This window comes from Volvox carteri (genome assembly GCF_000143455.1).
Source record: "Volvox carteri f. nagariensis unplaced genomic scaffold VOLCAscaffold_33, whole genome shotgun sequence".
In the NCBI taxonomy this organism is placed as follows: domain Eukaryota; kingdom Viridiplantae; phylum Chlorophyta; class Chlorophyceae; order Chlamydomonadales; family Volvocaceae; genus Volvox; species Volvox carteri.
In genome coordinates this window covers 1135984-1157906 of record NW_003307576.1, presented here as the reverse complement: position 1 = coordinate 1157906, position 21923 = coordinate 1135984, and the positions used below count along the sequence as shown (strand labels likewise).

The window sequence follows — 21923 nt, the reverse complement described above, 5'->3', positions numbered from 1 at the left end:
AACAGGCGCGCACCAAAAGGTAAGGACAATGGCGCAATGAAATCTTTTTCAAGGAGTTCGGAAATTTGGCATTTCGCATTTTTTTCAGCCTCGGTAGCCGAGTATTACCGAACTACGAGAGCTATGCAAGGCAGCCCTGCAGCGTAGCTTATCAACCTTCAAAACAAAGGTACCAAGACCAGCCCCAGCGCAAACAAAAAGGTTATCGAAGCCGCTGATAGAGCTCCTGCTGCTGTTGCCTAAAACCTTACGCCAAATAGGACATGGACACCTAGACAAACCATCCAACAACCAGGCCGCCAAAATCAACAGTAAGAGCGTACTTGGAATCATCGGGCTGGATGCCTCCATGCAGCGCTTATTTCTGGGCCTATCCGACGCAGCAGCAGTGAAGCTTACTTAGGCTACGGCAAGCGTGCCGGTACCTGCCGCCAAAGCAAATTTCACGGCCAGCGCCCCGAGCGCAACTGCCAGTGCGCCAACGAGCGCCCAGATCCGCCGAGTGGTTGCATGTACCTGGTCCCGTATCTGCGAACAGCAGTCAGCAGCAAGGTTGCGGCGATGGAAGTGCAACCAGTTAATATTCATGAATAAACTAAAAGCTTGATGAAGCAATTGCGGTAAGGACGCGCGTCTAAGTTGTAATCCTAAGGTTTTTTTTGTGTGTGTGTGCGTGTGTGTGTGCGTTCCCCCACGAAGTTGCAAACCGCCCTAATACGAGCCGAGGGCTCAAGGGCTGCCAGATCGCCTGTAAGCACCATCCTACCTCGCACTTCAAACAAAGCAAGTGATAAACGATACGAACGACCAAAGGGAACGATAGAGTTGCGGTGGGACCATATACGTTCCTAAGTTATAAACGGCGGCGCTTTTCACTGAGCCGTCCTTTCCTCAATTACTAATTTTTCAAGCGCTTGAACGTAGATATTTAGCAATCCTCGATTCCAGCCAGCATTAGTCGTTGGCATGGCATACGAATGAATGAAAAACGATGCGGGAAAGGACGTGCAAAACGCTGACGTCTTGTGGGATGCGGCACAAGAAAAAATGCAAATATGCCAGATTGGACCTTCGCCATATATGATATGTTTGCAATATCATCAAGGCAGTCAAGAGTCAAGGCTGCTGCTCTATCACTCGTTGGCGCAAGCCAAATCGCCGCATGTTCCACACATATCCAACCAGATGCCCACTAGTACCTGCAAACCGCCCTAATACGAGCCGAGGGCTCAAGGGCTCCACTAAAAGCACATCTTGAGGCACCCACAAAACAATTCCCCATCCAACTGAAACCACTCTTCTCCCCACCTGCGCATAGCTCATCTCCGCCTGTTGTATCAGTACGAACGTTTGCTGCGAAAACACCTTTGGAGCCAGCCGATGGAGAAACATCCGAAGCATTACATTCAAGCCCCACAGGGCGCGCCGAATTTTATCCTGACTGTACTGTTTTCCGTACAATGGTACGGAATGTACAACGGTACATGGACAAAATGGGGCGTACGGCATTGCGCCAGGGGTTGATAAAGGGGTGGGGATGAGAGTTGGGGACAACGGCGAACAACCGCGGGTGGCCTAACGATCTTAATTGGTGCTAAATTAGGCAATCCAGACAGGAGTAAAAGTATATATTGTGCAAGGAAAAGAATCGCGTACGACATGTATTGTACGTCAACAAAGACATTCGTTCAAAACGCCTACCAAAAAGCTCAGACCGAGTCATACATGCACTGGCGCTGTGATGGCGGGTACATGTGACCCTGCTCACATTTGCCCCAAGGTGACGAGCCTAAAAAGGCCACCCGCAGCGATCGACACATTGGCTTTTGGGGGTGTTTACGACGGGCTAAATTGGCCGTGCTGCCGTACAGAGCGATAAGGCCCATGCTGCTTCTGCACTGTCGTACCTGGTACGGCGCTCCGAAAGTCATTATCTCAGCCAGCGCCGCGGCCTCTGGCGCCCGGCGCCCCTCGTAAAGAGGCAGCGCCCGGGCCAGGTTGCCATCCTCCTCGTGTAGAGCCTGAACAGGACATACCCCCAGCGGGCGCATATGCAGGGGAATCAGAACTTTACGCACTAAGAGAGTCCAATCCAGACAGGAATAGGTCCGGACCAGCTAGCAGGAAAAAACGGGGAGGGGGTTGGATTGAGTGTATGACATAGGTAATCTGCTAATTGGAAATCAGTGGTACGGACAAGTACGGCAAACTACGGCACTCCTTCACTTTGCACCCCTGCATAGTCACGACGCTGTACGGACCTATAGCTGAATATGCTATGGGGTCACGTACCCCCCAACCATGTAACACAGACACACACATATATACCCTCATCCAGGCTCCAGTTCCCGGAGGAGCAACATGCACAGCTATCACGAACGTGCCGTCTGTAGTAGCTGGTACACAGTACGGCACACATAACCTCTACAAATACGCGCTTAGCGCGACCGCCAGCATTTCGAGCGGCCTTTTCAGCGGCCAGATACTACACCGTCCCCCAACACTACATCACTCAGCGGCGTAGCCCCAATACCCTGCACCGCAGCAACTGCCCGTGTCTTGCCCCCTAATGTACGGCTGCCGTACAGTACGGCGATTACACACCTTTGCAAATTCCATCACGTCCTGCATGGCGCTGTTTACTCCCTGGCCCAGGTCCGGTGGAAAGCAGTGTATCGCGTCTCCCAAAAGTACCACGCCACAGGAGGAGGAGGCGGCGGCGGCGGCGGCGGCGGCAAACTGCTGGTCGCTGTCGCGTGGCGTGTACGGCAGTACGGCAATGAAATGGCGCATGTACTGCGGGCGCGGGAAGGATCCGCCACGCGACTTGGCGGCGGCCTCCAGCTGCTGTTCGTTGAAGAGCGCTGAGACGTCGAGTTGCGGGAAGGACTCCTGAGAGGCACTAGCAGGAAAATTGGAGGATGAACTCAGCGAGGCGTGGCAAGGCAAGGAGACGTTAGAGAAGCAAGGACGGAGTGAAGAAAAGAGAGGAGGGAATGCGATTTACTATATATACGATAGGAAGGAAGGAAGAAGCAAATCTTCTAAATACCGTACAGTGCCGTGTTGCCGTACTGCGTGTCCATGCACGCGTTCCTACGGCCCCCACTTGTGCCACATTCACACCGAATACAACTAACGAAAGAGACCACAACATGAGCACATACACAGGCACATTGACATACACACAGACATACACGACGCGCCAAGTGGCAACGCACACACAAGTATACACAAATACCGGTTAACATATCAGTTAAAGCACGGAGTCAAAGTACACAGCAGTAACCGGGCAACCACGACTGTCTCCCCATCAAACGCTAATAAGCTGCTACTACTACTACTACTACTAGTACTACTACTACTACTGCTGCTACTGCTACTACTACTACTACCACTACTACTGCTACTGCTACTACTACTACTACTACCACTACTACTGCTACTGCTACTAGTAAACTCGCCTGCAGGAAGGCACCCAGCTTCTCCCCGGTGTCGAGCGTCCAAAAGACGTGGTCAGATGGCGCGATGACGTTGGCAGTCCTCGGAGAGCTCGGGTCCCGGAAGGGCAGCATCCCGAGCTGCATGGCCCGCTGCCTAGGTGCCTTGATACTGGGGATCATCGCAAACTGCGAGTTTGGTAGGACGCGGTGACTGCTGCCGCTGCCGCCGGCTGACACAGTCGCCTGTTCCTGCTGCTGTTCTTTCTTCTTCTGCTGCTGCGGTGGTTGCTGCGGTGGTTGCTGCTTTGTGCGGAACGGAGGGTTGGGGGGCACGTTCAACACCTTGTAGCGGAGGCCCGCGGATGGCGAGTCGAGCACCACGGGACTGAAGGTTCCTTCGGGAAGGCCCGCCGTCGGCGCCCAGAGCTCTAGCGCCCGGCGCACTTCACTGGCCGCTCCGTCAGCTCCTACAAGCAAACGGGGGGTAAAACACAGCTCCCGCCCGGCGCCGCCGGCTTCACGAACATGTACGGCAATAGGTAATACGGCGGCGGACGCACGTCCTCGTCCTGGTGCCGCTAGCTCGATGTTCGTCACTTTGGCGTCGTACATAATCCGCACCCGGCCCTGCTGCTCCGCCTCCGCTAGGCCGCTGTGCAGGGCCCGCAGAAAGGCCCGTCGGGGCAACCAAACGGAAGCTCGCGAGGAGTCCTGGAAAACGCGGGCGGGGGGGAAACCAGAACGAACCAGAACGAATCAAGGAAAGGAAGAAATGCTGAGGTGGAAAAGACCAGCCATGCACGGCTGCTCCGTACAAAATATTGCTCTCAGAAAATCACCCCAGGATGCACCTCAGCAACGCCTATTAGGCTGTAAGTCAACAAATATATTACAGGAGCATAAACACATGCGCCATTCGCAAAATCTTCGATATCTTCAGAGGAAGAAGAATTAGGCTGATGGAATGGAAACCTCTTGGATTGCTGCCGGTGCCTGATCGGTGTCGTACGCCGGTACGGAAGACACACCTTGAAGTCGAAACGGCGTTCGCTGTAGGTGCAGTCCGGGTAAACCCGCGAAATCGATAGCCCCGTAGAGCAGACACCCGCCGCCTCCACCGCCTTCGTAACGCCCGCAGAGTCGGTCAGCGAGAAGCCCCGGCCGTCGATCATATATGTGTACGACTTGTCAGCCTCCTCCGCGTCTATAAGTGTATGAGTGCGTGAGGTAGACAGAAACAGGCCAGGAAATAGGCGCTACAGTGGGTTTATGAATTGAATGATGATAATGAGAAGAACACAATGGGGAACTCTAAAATTTAAACTGCATGGTCGGGTTTTGGGGGGTAGGTGTAACCGGTTGTGTATTGTCTCTTGTGTTATGTGTTGTGTTGCGTTTGGAATTGCACTAGTTTGGAAAAAGGACTTCATACCGCTGCTGAAGCTCGCCACGATCTGTAGCTGAACGAGTTTTCAAAAGCGCCGTCAAGTACGACACCTCGAATTCAGGTTCACTACCCTGTACGATGCCACACAAGCGCAACACAGGCTGCAAGGTAGACACAGCATTTTTCCCAGAGCGCCAAGCCCACCGAGACACGGCGATATCACGTACTTCGATCCTCAACATGTTTCCACGCAGTTCGACACACGGCGACGGCATGGATCTCGTGTTTGATGGTAGTGTTGTCATACTGCGTTTTTGTGCATGCCGTACAAATCACACGCCGTGCGGTTTGTTTCATTCCCTCAAAAAACTGTTGCTTGTCCCGAGGCCGCAGACACAGCCATGATACACACACACACACAGTCATTGTCAATCCCCCTCCGTTGCCGCGCCGCGCCAAGCTCGCCAATGTGCTCACCGATAGACGGTCGCTTCTCTAGCAAGACGATCCGCTCCCAGCGCGGGCTCTGCTGTTGGGCCAGCAGTAACGCAGTTGCTAGCCCAGCTGGCCCGGCACCCACAATGACAACATCACAAGCCTCTGGCAAAGATTGGGATGAGGACATCTGTGACGACGATGAAGGCGAAAGTCCTGGCGATGCAGCCGCAGCAGTACTGGATGGTATGCCAGCAGCAGCTGGAGTTTTCACCAAGGAAGCTGACTTCCGGGCCCTTGGAGGGGAAGATGATGGTTTTTGTGTGTCTATAGGAAGCGTGGAATGTCGAGGAGTGGGCCCTGCGTTACGACGCGGCGCAGCGGCGTTCCGGAATTGTAACGCGTGATGGCTTAGAGGAAGCGCATGGGCGCGGGCGGCAGCGGAGGAGCCTTGATTCCGAGTATTGGTGGTGCTGCAGTAGCCGCGACTGTGCAGATTAGGCGTGCTGACAGCCGGAGCGCAAGCAGAAAAGCGCCGAAGACACAACGATGCGTCAAAGGCGTTACCATGTATGGCAGAATGCATTGTTAAATTTGCAGAAAACATGTCGAAACGAATCTGACTAGTGCCTGAAAGCTTAATCCGTAACATCCCGCAAGATTAGGATTAGCGGGTGTTTCCACTTGGCCGCGCACTAACTTTCCAACATTATTTTTAAAGTGGACTTAGTGTGTGGCTATTGAACAGGTGTTTCCACTAAGCGCCCCGGAACCATACGACAGGTTGCTATTAAGGCACTAAACTATTGTTATAGTAAGAGTGGGTGTAAGTTAATGCGCAAATTATTAAAGTTTGGTCGGCTAATTGCTGGAATGTGGGCAATTCGACCGGTTCTGCTGGAATTCCACTGGTTAGCGGGCTATTTGCGGCTGTGGATAAAGGAAAATACAAAAGTCGAGGAAGGACCTTGTGGAAGGAAAATGGCTAAGTATGAGTTTTCTCGCTCGGAAGTTAATGTCCACTTTGAAAGTTATCAGCAGGTCTGAGGCCCTGATAACTAGTGTGTCACTTATGATTTGCTGAGCCAGGTGTGAGATTTTTTGAACTTAATGTTAGTGAGCGGCCAAGTGGAAACACCCTGTAGTGACCATTGTGCGCTCGTACAGGAGCTTTTCGCAGAAAAAAATAAAATCATTACTTTTTAAATGCGAGCAACCTTCCTAATCTACTGGCAGAGATTTGGAGTGGAAATGTTTTGCTACTCGGTGGCCATCGCGTAATTGGCAATCACGGATTAACGCGGTGTACAACGTCTTCTTGACAACTTGATTGACATCTTGAAAGGTTACCTTTTATAACGGCTGTAGGTGTTCTAATTTTGTGGGCGCTTTGCACTTCTGGCTCGGCAAATGCACCGCACCATGCCATGGGTGTCATTCAAAGGTGCTGCAAGGCCTTCGTATTGATACTCGATAGTCCTTAATTGTCCAGCAGTACTCTTTTTTGCAAATTATGCTCGAAATGGCAATTGTTGTACTTAAGTCCAATATAGGCTACATCTACAGCACAAGGTAAGGACCGGCAATGGGGACTACATCAATGGGGACGTTGTCCCGATATGGTGAAGCAGGGAAACACGGCATGCTGGAGCTTAAGATTTGGGATGCATTGACATTTTTGTCTTCTATGTCATATCGTTTGTAACAGCCGGGCGACATTTTATGACACGATGGTGCGGTTGAATGAGTGCAGCAAGTACACAAAAGTTGCCCGTTAAATAGTTGGTGCTAGGTTTGAAAGTTAACGGCAGATCTGAGGTCCTTTGTGACGCGCTAGTGTCAGGGCTCGGGCCGAAACGTAAACCTGCCGTAACGGAAACCTACCGTAACTAGTTTCGGGGTTTCCGACGAAGAGGTCCTTGGTCAACGGAAAGGCCGAAACTAGTTTCGGCCACTTTCGGCTAGCGCCGTGCGGCGGAACACCTACTTTTAAAGCGTACGCGCGGTATTTAATGCTGCGAAACTCTGCGATGGGTTAATTGACCTTTAAAATGTCTGAAACAATTTCCGTTGTCAGTGCGAACCCAGAGACGTCAGCTGGGGCGGTCAAAAACAAGGGCGGAAGGCCCTCTGATCAGACCGTTTGGGCTCATTTCGAAAAGAAAGGTTACAACTCCAAGTCTAAGAACTGGATCATCATCTGCAAGTACTGCCGGCTCGAGTTCAAACAAGGGCGCCTTCAGGTGTTGCTCTTACGTATCCTCAAGATAATATACCAATGGCACGAAAGAAGTTTCAGATGAAGCAGCCTATCGCCTCAGGCGGGTGACCATAGAGTGACGAGGGGTGCCGGAGAGTGCTCTGAGCACATCCCAGGTGCGCGACGGCACGTAGGGCCCACTTATAACGTTTATTAAGCCAAAACGTCATTAAATACAGCATTTTCAGGGCTTCGGCAGTTTCCGACAGTTTCGCGAGGTTTCGCAGAAGGGTCCAGATTTCGGAAACTATTTCGGCTAACGCAGTACAGTTTCGGCCCGAGCCCTGGCTAGTGTGGACTTAGTGTACGGGGTGTTTCCACTAGGCCTTACAGTTCGCCGCCAGAAGTGCGCCAACCTCCGATTTGTTTGAAGAATATTTGTTTCCATCATTAGTTATATCAACATATCCATTTAGAACGGTGAGAGACAAGTCCAGGACGAAGAACATCCGAACATAGTGTTAGTGTGCGGCCAAGTGGAAAAACCCCGAAAGCTTTCGGGCACTAGGCACTTTGATACCTAGTCAGATACGTTTCGACATATTTTCTGCAAATTTAACAATGCATTCTGCCTTACATGGTAACGCCTTTGACGCATCGTTGTGTCTTCGGCGCTTTTCTGCTTGCGCTCCGGCTGTCAGCACGCCTAATCTGCACAGTCGCGGCTACTGCAGCACCACCAATACTCGGAATCAAGGCTCCTCCGCTGCCGCCCGCGCCCATGCGCTTCCTCTAAGCCATCACGCGTTACAATTCCGGAACGCCGCTGCGCCGCGTCGTAACGCAGGGCCCACTCCTCGACATTCCACGCTTCCTATAGACACACAAAAACCATCATCTTCCCCTCCAAGGGCCCGGAAGTCAGCTTCCTTGGTGAAAACTCCAGCTGCTGCTGGCATACCATCCAGTACTGCTGCGGCTGCATCGCCAGGACTTTCGCCTTCATCGTCGTCACAGATGTCCTCATCCCAATCTTTGCCAGAGGCTTGTGATGTTGTCATTGTGGGTGCCGGGCCAGCTGGGCTAGCCACTGCGTTACTGCTGGCCCAACAGCAGAGCCCGCGCTGGGAGCGGATCGTCTTGCTAGAGAAGCGACCGTCTATCGGTGAGCACATTGGCGAGCTTGGCCCGGCGCGGCAACGGAGGGGGATTGACAATGACTGTGTGTGTGTGTGTATCATGGCTGTGTCTGCGGCCTCGGGACAAGCAACAGTTTTTTGAGGGAATGAAACAAACCGCACGGCGTGTTATTTGTACGGCATGCACAAAAACGCAGTATGACAACACTACCTTCAAACACGAGATCCATGCCGTCGCCGTGTGTCGAACTGCGTGGAAACATGTTGAGGATCGAAGTACGTGATATCGCCGTGTCTCGGTGGGCTTGGCGCTCTGGGAAAAATGCTGTGTCTGCCTTGCAGCCTGTGTTGCGCTTGTGTGGCATCGTACAGGGTAGTGGACCTGAATTCGAGGTGTCGTACTTGACGGCGCTTTTGAAAACGTTCAGCTACAGATCGTGGCGAGCTTCAGCAGCGGTATGAAGTCCTTTTTCCAAACTAGTGCAATTCCAAGCGCAACACAACACATAACACAATAGATAATACACAATCGGTTATACCTACCCCCCAAAACCCGACCATGCGATTTAAACTTTAGCAATCCCCATTGCGCTCTTCTCATTATCATCATTCAATTCATAAACCCACTGTAGCGCCTATTTCCTGGCCTGTTTCTGTCTACCTCACGCACTCATACACTTCCAGACGCGGAGGAGGCTGACAAGTCGTACACATATATGATCGACGGCCGGGGCTTCTCGCTGACCGACTCTGCGGGCGTTACGAAGGCGGTGGAGGCGGCGGGTGTTATCTGTTCGGGGCTATCGATTTCGCGGGTTTATCCGGATGGCACCTACAGCGAACGCCGTTTCAACTTCAAGGTGTGTCTTCCGTACCGGCGTACGACACCGATCTGGCACCGGCACCAATTCAAGAGGTTTCCATTTCATCAACCTGATTTTTCTTCCTCTGAAGATATCGAAGATTTAGCGCATGGCGCACGTATTTATGCTCCTGTAATATATTTGTTGACCTGCAGCCTGATAGGCGTTGCTGAGGTGCATCCTGGGGTGTTTTACTGAGCAATATTTTGTACGGAGCAGCCGTGCATGGCTGGTCTTTTCCACCTCAGCATTTCTTTGATTCGTTCTGGTTCGTTCTGGATTCCCCCCCGCCCGCGTTTTCCAGGACTCATCGCGAGCTTCCGTTTGGTTGCCCCGACGGGCCTTTCTGCGGGCCCTGCACAGCGGCCTAGCGGAGGCGGAGCAGCAGGGCCGGGTGCGGATTATGTACGACGCCAAAGTGACGAACATCGAGCTAGCGGCACCAGGACGAGGACATGCGTCCGCCGCCGTATTACCTATTGCCGTACATGTTCGTGAAGCCGGCGGCGCCGGGCGGGAGCTGTGTTTTACCCCCCGTTTGCTTGTAGGAGCTGACGGAGCGGCCAGTGAAGTGCGCCAGGCGCTAGAGCTCTGGGCGCCGACGGCGGGCCTTCCCGAAGGGACCTTCAGTCCCGTGGTGCTCGACTCGCCATCCGCGGGCCTCCGCTACAAGGTGTTGAACTTGCCCCCAAACCCTCCGTTCCGCACAAAGCAGCAACCACCGCAGCAACAGAAGAAGAAAGAACAGCAGCAGGAACAGGCGACTGTGTCTGCTGGCGGCAGCGGCAGCAGTCACCGTGTCCTGCCAAACTCGCAGCTTGCGTCGGTCGCCGGTATCAAGGCACCTAGGCAGCGGGCCATGCAGCTCGGGATGCTGCCCTTCCGGGACCCGAGCTCTCCAAGGACTGCCAACGTCATCGCGCCATCTGACCACGTCTTTTGGACGCTCGACACCGGGGAGAAGCTGGGTGCCTTCCTGCAGGCGAGTTTACTAGTAGCAGTAGTAGTGGTAGTAGTAGTAGTAGCAGTAGCAGCAGTAGTAGTAGTACTAGTAGTAGTAGCAGTAGTAGCAGCTTATTAGCGTTTGATGTGGAGGCAGTAGTGGTTGCCCGGTTACTGCTGTGTACTTTTACTCCGTGCTTTAACGGATATGTTAACCGGTATGTGTGTATACTTGTGTGTGCGTTGCCACTTGTGTATGTCAATGTGTATGTGCACATGTTGTGGTCTCTTTCGTTAGTTATATTCGGTGTGAATGTGGCACAAGTGGGGGCCGTAGGAACGCGTGCATGGACACGCAGTACGGCAACACGACACTGTACGGCTTTAGAAGATTTGCTTCTTCCTTTTTCTTTCCTGCTTTATCGTATGTATGTTGTTACAGGGTGGTATAGCTTCACCAGCGGTCCCCTTACCCGAGGCAATGCCCTGCTCTCCCCTGCGAGAGGGGCACCCTAATCCATTCACCACATCCGACTTCAGAATATATTCGTTGGGTTCAGCAACTCACCACCAGCGTCCAACCAAATCTAGCGGATCAACGGCGCCTCAACTTAGTTCCTGGTCCGCTCGCAAGTTGATATAATCACGTCCTACACCGTCCGCAAGATGGGGAGCCATCTTCCAAATCAACACCCCTCACACTCTGAGGAGTCGGCAGGCGGATTTGAATCTGGAACCTCCGGGAGCAGAAATCAGGCCTTAACCTCTGCCAGCCACTTGCCTTTCGTATATATAGTAAATCGCATTCCCTCCTCTCTTTTCTTCACTCCGTCCTTGCTTCTCTAACGTCTCCTCGCCTCGCCTCGCTGAGTTCATCCTCCAATTTTCCTGCTAGTGCCTCTCAGGAGTCCTTCCCGCAACTCGACGTCTCAGCGCTCTTCAACGAACAGCAGCTGGAGGCCGCCGCCAAGTCGCGTGGCGGATCCTTCCCGCGCCCGCAGTACATGCGCCATTTCATTGCCGTACTGCCGTACACGCCACGCGACAGCGACCAGCAGTTTGCCGCCGCCGCCGCCGCCGCCTCCTCCTCCTGTGGCGTGGTACTTTTGGGAGACGCGATACACTGCTTTCCACCGGACCTGGGGCAGGGAGTAAACAGCGCCATGCAGGACGTGATGGAATTTGCAAAGGTGTGTAATCGCCGTACTGTACGGCAGCCGTACATTAGGGGGCAAGGCACGGGCAGTTGCTGCGGTGCGGGGGATTGGGGCTACGCCGCTGAATGATGTAGTGTTGGGGGACGGTATTCAGCTATAGGTCCGTACAGCGTCGTGAATATGCAGGGATGCAAAGTGAAGGAGTGCCGTAGTTTGCCGTACTTGTCCGTACCACTGATTTCCAATTAGCAGATTACCTATGTCATACACTCAATCCAACCCCCTCCCCGTTTTTTCCTGCTAGCTGGTCCGGACCTATTCCTGTCTGGATTGGACTCTCGGAGTGCGTTAAGTTCTGATTCCCCGGCATATGCGCCCGCTGGGGTAATGTCCTGTTCAGGCTCTACACGCGGCGGATGGCAACCTGGCCCGGGCGCTGCCTCTTTACGAGGGGCGCCGGGCGCCGGAGGCCGCGGCGCTGGCTGAGATAATGACTTTCGGAGCGCCGTACCAGGTACGACAGTGCAGAAGCAGCATGGGCCATATCGTTCTGTACGGCAGCACGGCCAATTTAGCCTGTCGTAAACACCCCCAAAAGCCAAGGTGTCGGATCGCTGCGGGTGGCCTTTTTAGGCTCGTCACCTTGGGGCACCTGTGAGCAGGGTCACATGTATCACATCCCGCCATCACAGCGCCAGTGCATGTATGACTCGGTCTGAGCTTTTAGGTAGGCGTTTTGAACGAATGTCTTTGTTGACGTACAATACATGTCGTACGCGATTCTTTTCCTTGCACAATAATACTTTTACTCCTGTCTGGATTGCCTAATTTAGCACCCAAGATCGTTAGGGCACCCGCGGTTATTCGCCGTTGTCCCAAACTCTCATCCCCACTCGCCCCCGCTCTCTTGGCCCCTAAAACCCCTTTATCCAAACCCTGGCGCAATGCCGTATATCCCATGCCGTCCATGTACCCTTGTACATTCCGTACCGTTGTACGGAAAACAGTACAGTCAGGATAAAATTCAGCTCACCCTGTGTGGCTTGAATGTAATACTTCGGATGTTTCTCCATCGGCTGGCTCCAAAGGTGTTTTCGCAGCAAACGTTCGTACTGATACAACAGGCGGAGATGAGCTATGCGCAGGTGGGGAGGAGAGTGGTTTCAGTTGGATGGGGAATTTTTTTGTGAGTGCTTCAAGATGTGCTTTTAGTGGAGCCCTTGAGCCCTCGGCTCGTCTTAGGGCGGTTTACAGGTACGGGGAACGCACCCCACGACCATGTAACACACACACGTAACTTAGGATTACAACTTAAACGCGCGTCCTTACCGCAATGGCTTCATCAAACTTTTAGTTTATCAATGAATATTAACTGCTTGCACTTCCATCGCTGCTTACAGCCTTGCTGCTGACTGCTGTTCGCAGATACGGGACCAGGTACATGCAACCACTCGGCGGATCTGGGCGCTCGTTGGCGCACTGGCAGTTGCGCTCGGGGCGCTGGCCGTGAAATTTGCTTTGGCGGCAGGTACCGGCACGCTTGCCGTAGCCTAAGTAAGCTCCACTGCTGCTGTGTCGGATAGGCCCAGAAATTAGCGCTGCATGGAGTCATCCAGCCCGATGATTCCAAGTACGCTCTAACTGTTGATTTGGGCGGCCTGGTTGTTGGATGGTTTGTCTAGGTGTCCATGTCCTATTTGGCGTAAGGTTTTAGGCAACAGCAGCAGGAGCTCTATCAGCGGCTTCGATAACCTTTTTGTTTGCGCTGGGGCTGGTCTTGGTACCTTTGAAGGTTAATAAGCTACGCTGCAGGGTCGCCTTGCATAGCTCTCGCAGTTCGGTAATGTACGAGCAGTACGAATATTACCCCATGATATATATACATTACTTTGCTGCATTACAGTCCGTGACTTTATTTGTCATGTGTGTGTGTAACATGTTTGTCACTTGCCCGCCAACTATTCCGATTAGGCACCTGTTGCCCGACTGCGAATGTGTAAATAAATGTATTTATATCTGATTTTGTTGTGTTTTACACCTCCTGGAGTTGCATCACCCGCCAATGTTGTAATGGGCTCATACATACGAGCCGTGCTTGTCCGAAATAGACAGCTGCTAGACAGGAAGGGGTCATTGCTGTTAATGTTGCTGCTGCAGCTTGAGGAGGAGGTGGAGGTGGGGCAGCAGCGCTGGGTGGGGGCGATGTCGTCATCATCACGGCGGCAGCTGGAGGTGCAGACGCCGGTGGTGTCGCAAGGAGAATCCATGATAGCGATGAATGAAGCCTTTGGGCAAAACAATCACATGCGAAGGACGGGCAGCTGAAAACCTCAATGTGATGTCCGTGTACAGAGAAGAAAGAAGAGCGGGCCCGGATGCGAGCCAGGGTGCAGGCCAAGCAATTCCTTAACCAATCCACTCGTGGCACTCACATTATATGAAGAGATATGAGACGGGTGGCGAGAATAAACCAATACAACTGGGTCGTTCACTGCCACCGCAGATCATGATGCCCGAAGGCATGAAAGTTGCGGCGACGCAAGTTGTGGCTTGCGGTTTCTAAAGAGGGGCAAGATCGCTCTGCTTTTGCGAACAGAATAGACGAGCTTATGTAGTTTGTTTGGTCGCGCCTTTTCATAGACTGCCATACCACCGTACCAAAATCGATGCATGGACCATCGGACAGTTTTACGTTGCGTCTTTCATGAATTGGAGACAAGCTTGCAGCATGCAGGATTTGTTGCATAAACTTAAACTTCTCGCAAATCCCATGAATGATTAGCAAAAGCCCAATCGCCCCGACAGCGTTCGCTCTGATTGGGTTTGTAAATTTGCGCAGTGAATCTAAGCAGCGATGTCAAAGCGAACTGTAATCGACAAATGGATGTGTTGAATCCGACACCCATTTTCGAAATGACGCATGGTATTGTTTTCCTTTCAGGGCGCAACGTTAACCCTAGAGCCGCTGCAGCTCACCCAGCCATAAGTTGGAATCGAACATCGCTGGTTGCCTGTGAAGGAGACATCGTTTTGAGGCTCCGCTCACCTCCGCGATGCAGCAGCAGCATCCGGCCCCTTGGCGATCCCCGGGCAACACATTTACAGCTCCATTCAGCAGAGCACCTCCGGTTGCTGCTGAGGTTAATGCCCCATAGCGTATTACCGGTAACTCGCAGCTCATTCTTACACCAATGTAATGTGATTGGCAGCAGGTGGCCGGCAGCCTAGGTTTATCAACTGAGGACACAGCTGGGAATTGTCCGCTGCTGGCGTTCAGATTGTCAGGTGGCTGGATCATGGATTTAAAGTCCCAGGCCCCAAGGAGCTTCGTCGAGGGAAGGCCTTTATTCATTTTACTTTTGTTGCCTGTAGAACTACGGGTTAAAGGAGGCCTGAAGGGCAGCTTCCCTGCTGTGATTTATGGCGCAAGCTTCAGTCCTTGAAGGACGCAATGCGGGTATTGCGGCTGAATCAGAAGGCGAAATCTTTGATACGTATAACGAAGATGGTACACCTTTAGGACGCGAGCTTCGCTCTATTTGTCATGGGCATGGCATCTGGCATCGCGCTGTTTACGCTTATCTCTTTAATACGCGTGGCGAATTGCTGATACAGCGAAGGTCAGAGGATAAAAAGGTTGCGCCTGGGCAGTGGGACTTAAGCGTGGCCGAGCACCTGTCGCCGGGCGAGACCTTCCGGGATGCAGTCGCACGCGGCCTCGCTGAGGAACTTGGAGTGCAGCTCACGCCCGAGAAACTGGACTCGCTTCAGGGTCCCCTAATTCCGATGCACCAGCGGAAACTGCTGATCCCTGAGAAAGGCATCAAGGTGTATATGCGCAACGTATGCATGTATGAACCTTCGTCTGGTTCCCATAATCCGGCCACCCGGAATGTCTGAAGCCTGGCTGGGGCTGCGCTAGTACGTCATGCTTGGGGTTCTAGATTTGGTTTCGCAGCTGGCAACAGCGCAAACTTTAGCCCTTAAAAAGCTGCAGGCGAGTACCTGATCGCGGTTAGTCAATCGCACGCTCAGCGCAAGCCTGCTGTCGCATGTAACGATATCCTATGTAATCGGAAAGGGCCCTCCTGGCCGAATGCGGTCCACAGGACTTCGAATTTGTGGAGGCCTACCGGCTGGACGGTTATGAAGGCCCTATTTCCTTCAACGAGCAGGCAGGTCCGCGCTATTTAGGGTGACGTCGGAGTTCCAAATTCTCTGGTGAATTGGTATGGGCGTATGGGGTATCACGAGGAATACAGCGGCGTTGGCGTTGACATTAGACCGCATCGTCGCGGAGGCGAGGCCACAAGGGGGGGTTTACTTCAAAGCGCCGTGCTGCGCTGCATTGTGCTGTGCTTCGCTGATGTTCGCGCTGTGCGGTGATGTGCTCTGGATCTAGATCTGGATCGGGCACGCTCAAAGAAGTTCTTCAATCCGCTGCGGCCCGCCCCTGTGTCCCGCATTCAAGACCAGACCCCAACGCCGTGCCCATGGCTCCGGAACCCACCAAGAAAACCCCACAACACACTCAACCAGCTCCATCATCCAACGCGCTGCCCCCCTCCCTGGCTTGTAAATGATCGGCTTTTTGACTGGTCTGGATTTGGATCTGGATCTCTGTCTGTTGGATATGCAGGAGGTGACTGAGTGCAGGTGGATTGCTCTGTCGCAGCTGCAGCTGGAGATGTCGGAGCGACCCCAGGACTTCACGATTTGGTTTCGGGAGGAGCTCCAAGCGGTTGGTTTGTTTGGACAGCAACAGGAGCCGGCGTAAGGTTGAGGCGCATGTCTGTGTGCACACGCGTCCGCAAACGTGAGGCAGAGCAGGAAGCAGGAGGACAAGAGCGTGTGTGCTCAGGCACACAAATGCGCAAAACGTGTGTGGTGCGCACGTAACGTAACGTAACGGGGTTAGGGGGTTTTATGTGTGAGCAGAAATATGAGACCAGAAGGAAGGGTTCGTACAGCTACGTGTACGGCAGCCGTCCCAACACGCGCGTCCCAACACTGCATCGTTTCCCAGCTGATTCTCATTATCTTGGGGGGGGGAGGGCATTGGGATTCGAGATGCATTTTCGCAATACGATTAGCAGCTGTGAGATCGGCAGCTCATATAGTAGGAGTCGCTTCTTATTCCACGCGATATTGTTCCGATGTTGAGACCACCACCTTCGCGTGCGCTTCTGTGGACGATGAACTGAATTCTGGCAGTCGCGCGGATAGGCTGAGATGCACACGGTGCACAATGTGCATTAGATTGTGCAGGAGAGCTATCATGCGCCGTGCGTTCATTGGAGCGCTTGGCGAGCAGATCGGGATTTTTGATTTTTACCAATATTGACCAAGGCGTTTGGGCCGTCACTATATGGCCTGATAATAATGACGCCGTTGCAGAGCTTTCGGTAGGCAGAGACGGGTCTCAGGTCATTTTGATGATGTCACGTGGATCTTGAAAATCTCCTCGGAATGGCACGTAGGGTACGAAGTACAGCACACAGAGGGTGTCTGATCGGGTTCCGCTCATACGAAAACTTTACAAAGGTCAGGCAGGCGGCCAGTGCCCTAAAAAATATTCTGCACCGTAACCAAGCTGCACATAGTACGACACGTTACGATGTGTCGAAGTTATGGTGTACTGCATACGGTGCAATAAGTGGAAATGGTGCAGGAACATACGCGGTGGTAGATGCAATCTACTAGATGGCATTAGGGTACTAGGGCCTAACGCCTAAACCTCAATTAGAGTTAGTAGGGCCTAAGGCCTAAACCTCAGTAACAGCATACCGCGAGGCAGTTTGGCAGCGGCCAAAAGCACGACATGCGCAACTGCAACATCCGCAACATCCTCTGTGATGGCCAGCTTCCAGCATACAGCGACGAGCCGCCAACACAATTGCTGTCTGCTTATAAAACTAATAACCGATATCGACAACAGGAACCCCTCGGGATCACCAGAATCCAAAATTGAGACGACGTCCCGTCCCAAGGAACGGACGCGAGATGCGAAGGACACTTATCCCTTTTGGCGACGGCTGGTCGTGAGGACCCGGACCGTGGCCGTCGCTACCGTCGGGCCATCTTAACTCAGGACACTCACCTCCTCCCCTTCCGCCAACCTTCAAAGGCCCCACGGATTCTATGTGGATCATGATATTGTACGTGACCACCGGCACGGAGGTCATTGGCTGAACTACGCACGTCCGTGGCATTCAAATCCTTCAAAAACGATCTTCAATTGCGTGTGCCACAGAGCAAAAGGCGTTGCAGAGCTCTCTTAGGGCTAAGTATATAGGTCGATTAAACTAGGGGAGTTCATTGGAGGAGCGCCAGACTCTCCATTCCACCTAACAACAACATTGCCTCCAGCAGAGCTGCCGCTGCCGTCGTCGCATCACTTAACCCCTCCCTTCCCTCCGTCTCTCCCCCCATCCAGTAAAGCCATCTGAATCCTCCAAACTCGACGAACTGCATGATAAGGGGTATCCCGCCGGGGGACGCCGTTGTCGCAATGCTGCCAGAGGACAGGAGCACGGCCCATGCCATGGATTCTCTCGCCGAGGTGACTGTCGAGCCCTGCGCCCACTGGCAGATTAAAATACTTTTGTGTGTAGAGTTAGAATTGAAAGGATGGTGGTCAACGACGCGCAGGCGATGGTGATTTTACGCGATATGCTTCCTTCCAACAAGGCGGTCCCCAGCACCGAGGGCGGAGGGCACGGTCCGCTCGGGCAAAACACACCACGGCAAAGCCTCCGACGAAGCTGACTTCGAATCGTTACGGAGACCCCAAAACAAGGCGACCGTCTCCACCTACTGGCAAACATAGGCCCGCGGAGACCGCTCCACACACGGCCCCCTCCCCGACAACGCAACGCCGATAAACCAACTTCAACTGCAAACTAACAAAACATGTAAGCCCAACAACGAACTATTATTATACAGCACGTGGTTGGTAGGCAACGTCTCTGCCACCTTTGCCGCCGCCACCTTTGCCGCCGCCACCTTTGCCGCCGCCGCTCCTGTTGCCGCCGCACGCCGAATTTCAGCAAAGGAAACCTACCAAAGTAACGTCATCTTCGTACTTCTGTCCTCCTATAAACGATACTCCCCTACACACCTCCCCTGAAGGGTATAATAGCTAAAAGACTCAGGTCAGAAGCCATGACGAGGGCTTCTGACAAACCGAACATTGTGCCGTACGAATTACCTACGACGACAACCTACGACACAAGAAGCACGGCTATAGATTTGTCAGTCTCTCTTCTTGCGAGCTCAGTCTCCTACAACATATACCAGATTGCCTGAAGAACTACCGCACCCAACATCCTCGTGGGGCTCGAGGGGCAACGCCAACCTGTGGTTTTCCTCCAGCACAGGCCTCCAGCGGACGAAAAGCCGCAACAGTACCCGGCATAGGCAGGATTAACTACCGGGTACCGCCGGCTCCCTTCCCTTGCCGCCGCCCTTCCGCTGCGATCTCCTTATTTACACGACCACGAAACCCCCCTTACGCCGCCACGCCACCCGCCTGGGCCTCTTGGGATCAGCAACGAGCAGCATCGCTGAACATGCACATCTTCACACTTCTTCATTCACTTCTTGATTATTATTACTATCATTATTGTTACGACGTTACCTCTCTATGCAATTTTATGCTGGCTGGCCTTGGACTCCTCATGGCTCGTACGGGCTGCCGTTACGCGCCTCAAGGACGCCTAAGTAACGCAACTCCAGAAGGTATAACGCACAACACAACACAACACACATACACGCACGCGTCTTTCTGCCTATTGATGCAGCGTTAGGATTTTTAAAGATGCGCGGTGGCGGGGGCCGTGGTCAAGTGACATGTAATGTACAACATGGGGAGGTGGGAGCTGTGTACACAACAGCAGCGACAGCGCCATGTATATCAAGAGAGAGCCGCCGCGCCTTCCCCCCCCCTCCCCTGGGCTTGCAAACATACACGTAATGATATATATAACATAAACAGGGCCTGGAATGCCGCGCGTGCGTGTCACTCTTAACGCCATTCTCCGTCTTGCCGGGGTCCCGTGTCCTAATTCGCAGCGGGCAAGCCCTCGTTTCACATCACAACACATCAGAAGGGGTGACATGGCCGAAGCCAAGCTTGCGGAACCTATTCAACATCAACTCAACTATACAGTCCCCCGACCCCGCCGAGTACGTAAGAGCCGCGGGTCCTGAGCCTCTTCGACGGCCCACGCAGACCGGCCAGGCCAGGCGCACACGTGGACGTGTGGACTATACAACCCCCCCCCATAGAGAGTTCAAGAGCGCCCCTCCACGCAGGATCGCGACCTCCGCCCACTGGCCCCGCCTGCCCCCCACGCATGACCTCCTCCTATGTGTGACCCACGACAATTTCACCCCCTCCATTGCGACCTCCAACATCTATCTCGCCCGTGCCGGGCCCCTAGGGGACCTAGGGGGCCTTCCCCCATTGGAAATCACCCAGGGTGGTGATGAGCTTGCAGGGCTTCGGAGCACCCACAAGCCAACGCCCATCACTCGAGAGCTTCCAGCACCTGGGCCCCCGGGCCCTGCAGCGAGCTACGGAGCCCACTTCCCGGGTATAGCTCTGTAGCTGGCCTCAGTCAACATATATACGAAGGACTGCAGAAGGACTCCTATTTAGGACCGTCAATATCATATGCCCTGTGGTTGAGAGCGCGTTGAGATCCCCGGACAGAGGTCCCCTTCGGAGGCGCCATTCGAACGGGGCCCTTCGAACCACCCATGGTGTGTGTGTGTGTGTGTGTGTGTGAGTTATAAATTGACTGAGCCGTGGTCTGAGGATCGCACCATTCATGTGTGTATATGTATGTATGTATGTGTGTGTTGGGTGGGTGAGTGGGGAAGGACGAACCACGAACGAGTGAAGCTGCTGCCAGGGCAAGAGTGTACCAAGGGTGAGTGGGGCGTGGAAGTGCACCATGTACTCCAAGCTCCTCCCAACACTGGTAAGCCTCATGTTCGGAGTTCCTAAACCAAATCCAAAACCGAATCCGGAACCGAATCCAATCTTTTGATTCGGGTTACCTTTTGATTCGGTTGCTTAGCCTTGCGCTTCCGCGCGCGGAAATGTAGTATCTCCTGTCTCCTTTACCACAGCCCTGTCTCACTGGCGGTTGTACCCACCATCCATCCATCCATCCATCCATCCATCCATCCAACCACCGCCAGTCGTGACCCGCAGGCCCAGTCGTTCAGCCAGCCGCGAGCCCCTTCAGCTGGCGGCTCAGCCGAAGCGGAAGGGGTTCATGCAGCCCGACTTCTCCAAAGGCGCGTCCAGAAAGGCCTTATGCACGTGCTCCAACAGCACCTAGCCAATAGGCGCAACACAAAATGGGGCACGGGGTTACCAGTCGGGAGAGGAAACCGGACCACACACGCGTGCGCGGCGTGTGTGGGGTGGGTTTGGGGTGGGGTGGGGTTGGAATGGCGTGTGGAGAAACATATCCGAGAAAGTGGGAAAGTGAACTGCCGGCGTTCAAGGGGGAGGGGGGAGTTACACGCCGCAAAGCACATTCCATAACAAGTATGCTGCCGGCTGCCGATGACATCACGATCAACCAACTGCCAAAGTACAACGGAGATTTCAACTTTAGGGGGGAGCACCAGCGATGTCTTGTCCACCCATAAAAACCGTGGCCCATAAAAACCATCTTAATTTTTTTCAAAATTTATCTTAATTCACCTCGGGGAACCCCTAAACCCACCCCAGCCACACACGCACACATACACATACACACACGCACACTCTTTAAGAAGGGTCCCGTTGTTCTCACGTCCCTCTCTCTCCCCCCCCCCAGACACACACAGCTGCCCCCCCTCACCCTCACCTGAAGAGCGGGGCCGTAGTACTCGGGGTCCCGGTGCTGCACCCGGGAGATGAGGCGGATGATGTCCAGGAGGGCCACCTGACCGAAGAACTGCGGTCGAGACTGAGCCTCCGAAACCAGGTACCTGTCGCGGGGTCCCAGGCATCACGTATGTATATATGTACATGTATATATGTATGTAACCATGTATGTATGTATGTATGCGGAAGCCAGTAGATAGCAGCCAGTAGGTGGCAGGCCAGCGCAGCCTAGCGCAAGGCAGGACCGGACAGCACATCAGGTTGCCCTCTCCCCCCCTTCCTTCCCCCTTGTTCCCCGTCTTTCCCGCTGGCGCCGCCCTTGAGAGGGGCTTGCTCCCCGCTCCTACTGAATGACCCTACTTGAAAAACGCATCGCTGTAGGCCTTCGCGGCGGGAAACGCCAACGCAATGGTGGTCAGATCCTCGCCATCCAGCCTGTCCACCGCCGCCAGCGCCGCCTCCCCCAGC

The 21923-nt window shown here is 53.6% G+C and overlaps 4 protein-coding genes across 4 annotated transcripts in view; 2 read left to right on the top strand and 2 right to left on the bottom strand.

The window, feature by feature from the left end:
- Window positions 1–1305: 1305 nt before the first annotated feature.
- VOLCADRAFT_31042 (uncharacterized protein) lies at window positions 1306–5422 on the bottom strand (the record flags this gene model as incomplete). Its single annotated transcript, XM_002952935.1, has 7 exons — window positions 1306–1446; window positions 1908–2021; window positions 2605–2889; window positions 3453–3663; window positions 3760–4154; window positions 4472–4647; window positions 5308–5422. Coding segments are annotated over 7 exons (1437 nt in total), but the record flags the coding sequence as incomplete, so codon positions are not given.
- A 1356-nt stretch (window positions 5423–6778) lies between these two features.
- Window positions 6779–13120, top strand: VOLCADRAFT_93787 (uncharacterized protein; the record flags this gene model as incomplete). The annotated part of the gene is made up of 9 exons (XM_002953033.1): window positions 6779–6837; window positions 8313–8385; window positions 8483–8630; window positions 9289–9464; window positions 9772–10461; window positions 11315–11599; window positions 11967–12080; window positions 12574–12711; window positions 12992–13120. 9 exons carry the CDS (start codon window positions 6779–6781, stop codon window positions 13118–13120), a joined length of 1812 nt encoding a protein of 603 aa, XP_002953079.1.
- Window positions 13121–14947: 1827 nt separating this feature from the next.
- Window positions 14948–17758, top strand: VOLCADRAFT_121136 (uncharacterized protein; the record flags this gene model as incomplete). Its single annotated transcript, XM_002953032.1, has 3 exons — window positions 14948–15394; window positions 15676–15745; window positions 17694–17758. Exons 1-3 carry the CDS (start codon window positions 14987–14989, stop codon window positions 17756–17758), a joined length of 543 nt encoding a protein of 180 aa, XP_002953078.1. The 5' UTR covers window positions 14948–14986.
- Window positions 17759–20831: 3073 nt separating this feature from the next.
- The window catches only part of VOLCADRAFT_118257 (uncharacterized protein), a gene marked incomplete at both ends in the record, with an annotated part of 5803 nt that continues 4711 nt past the window's right edge, over window positions 20832–21923 (bottom strand). The window contains 2 exons of the mRNA XM_002952934.1: window positions 20832–20915; window positions 21436–21559. Coding sequence (XP_002952980.1) covers window positions 20832–20915; window positions 21436–21559 — 208 coding nt within the window. The remainder of the gene's footprint in view (window positions 20916–21435; window positions 21560–21923) is intronic.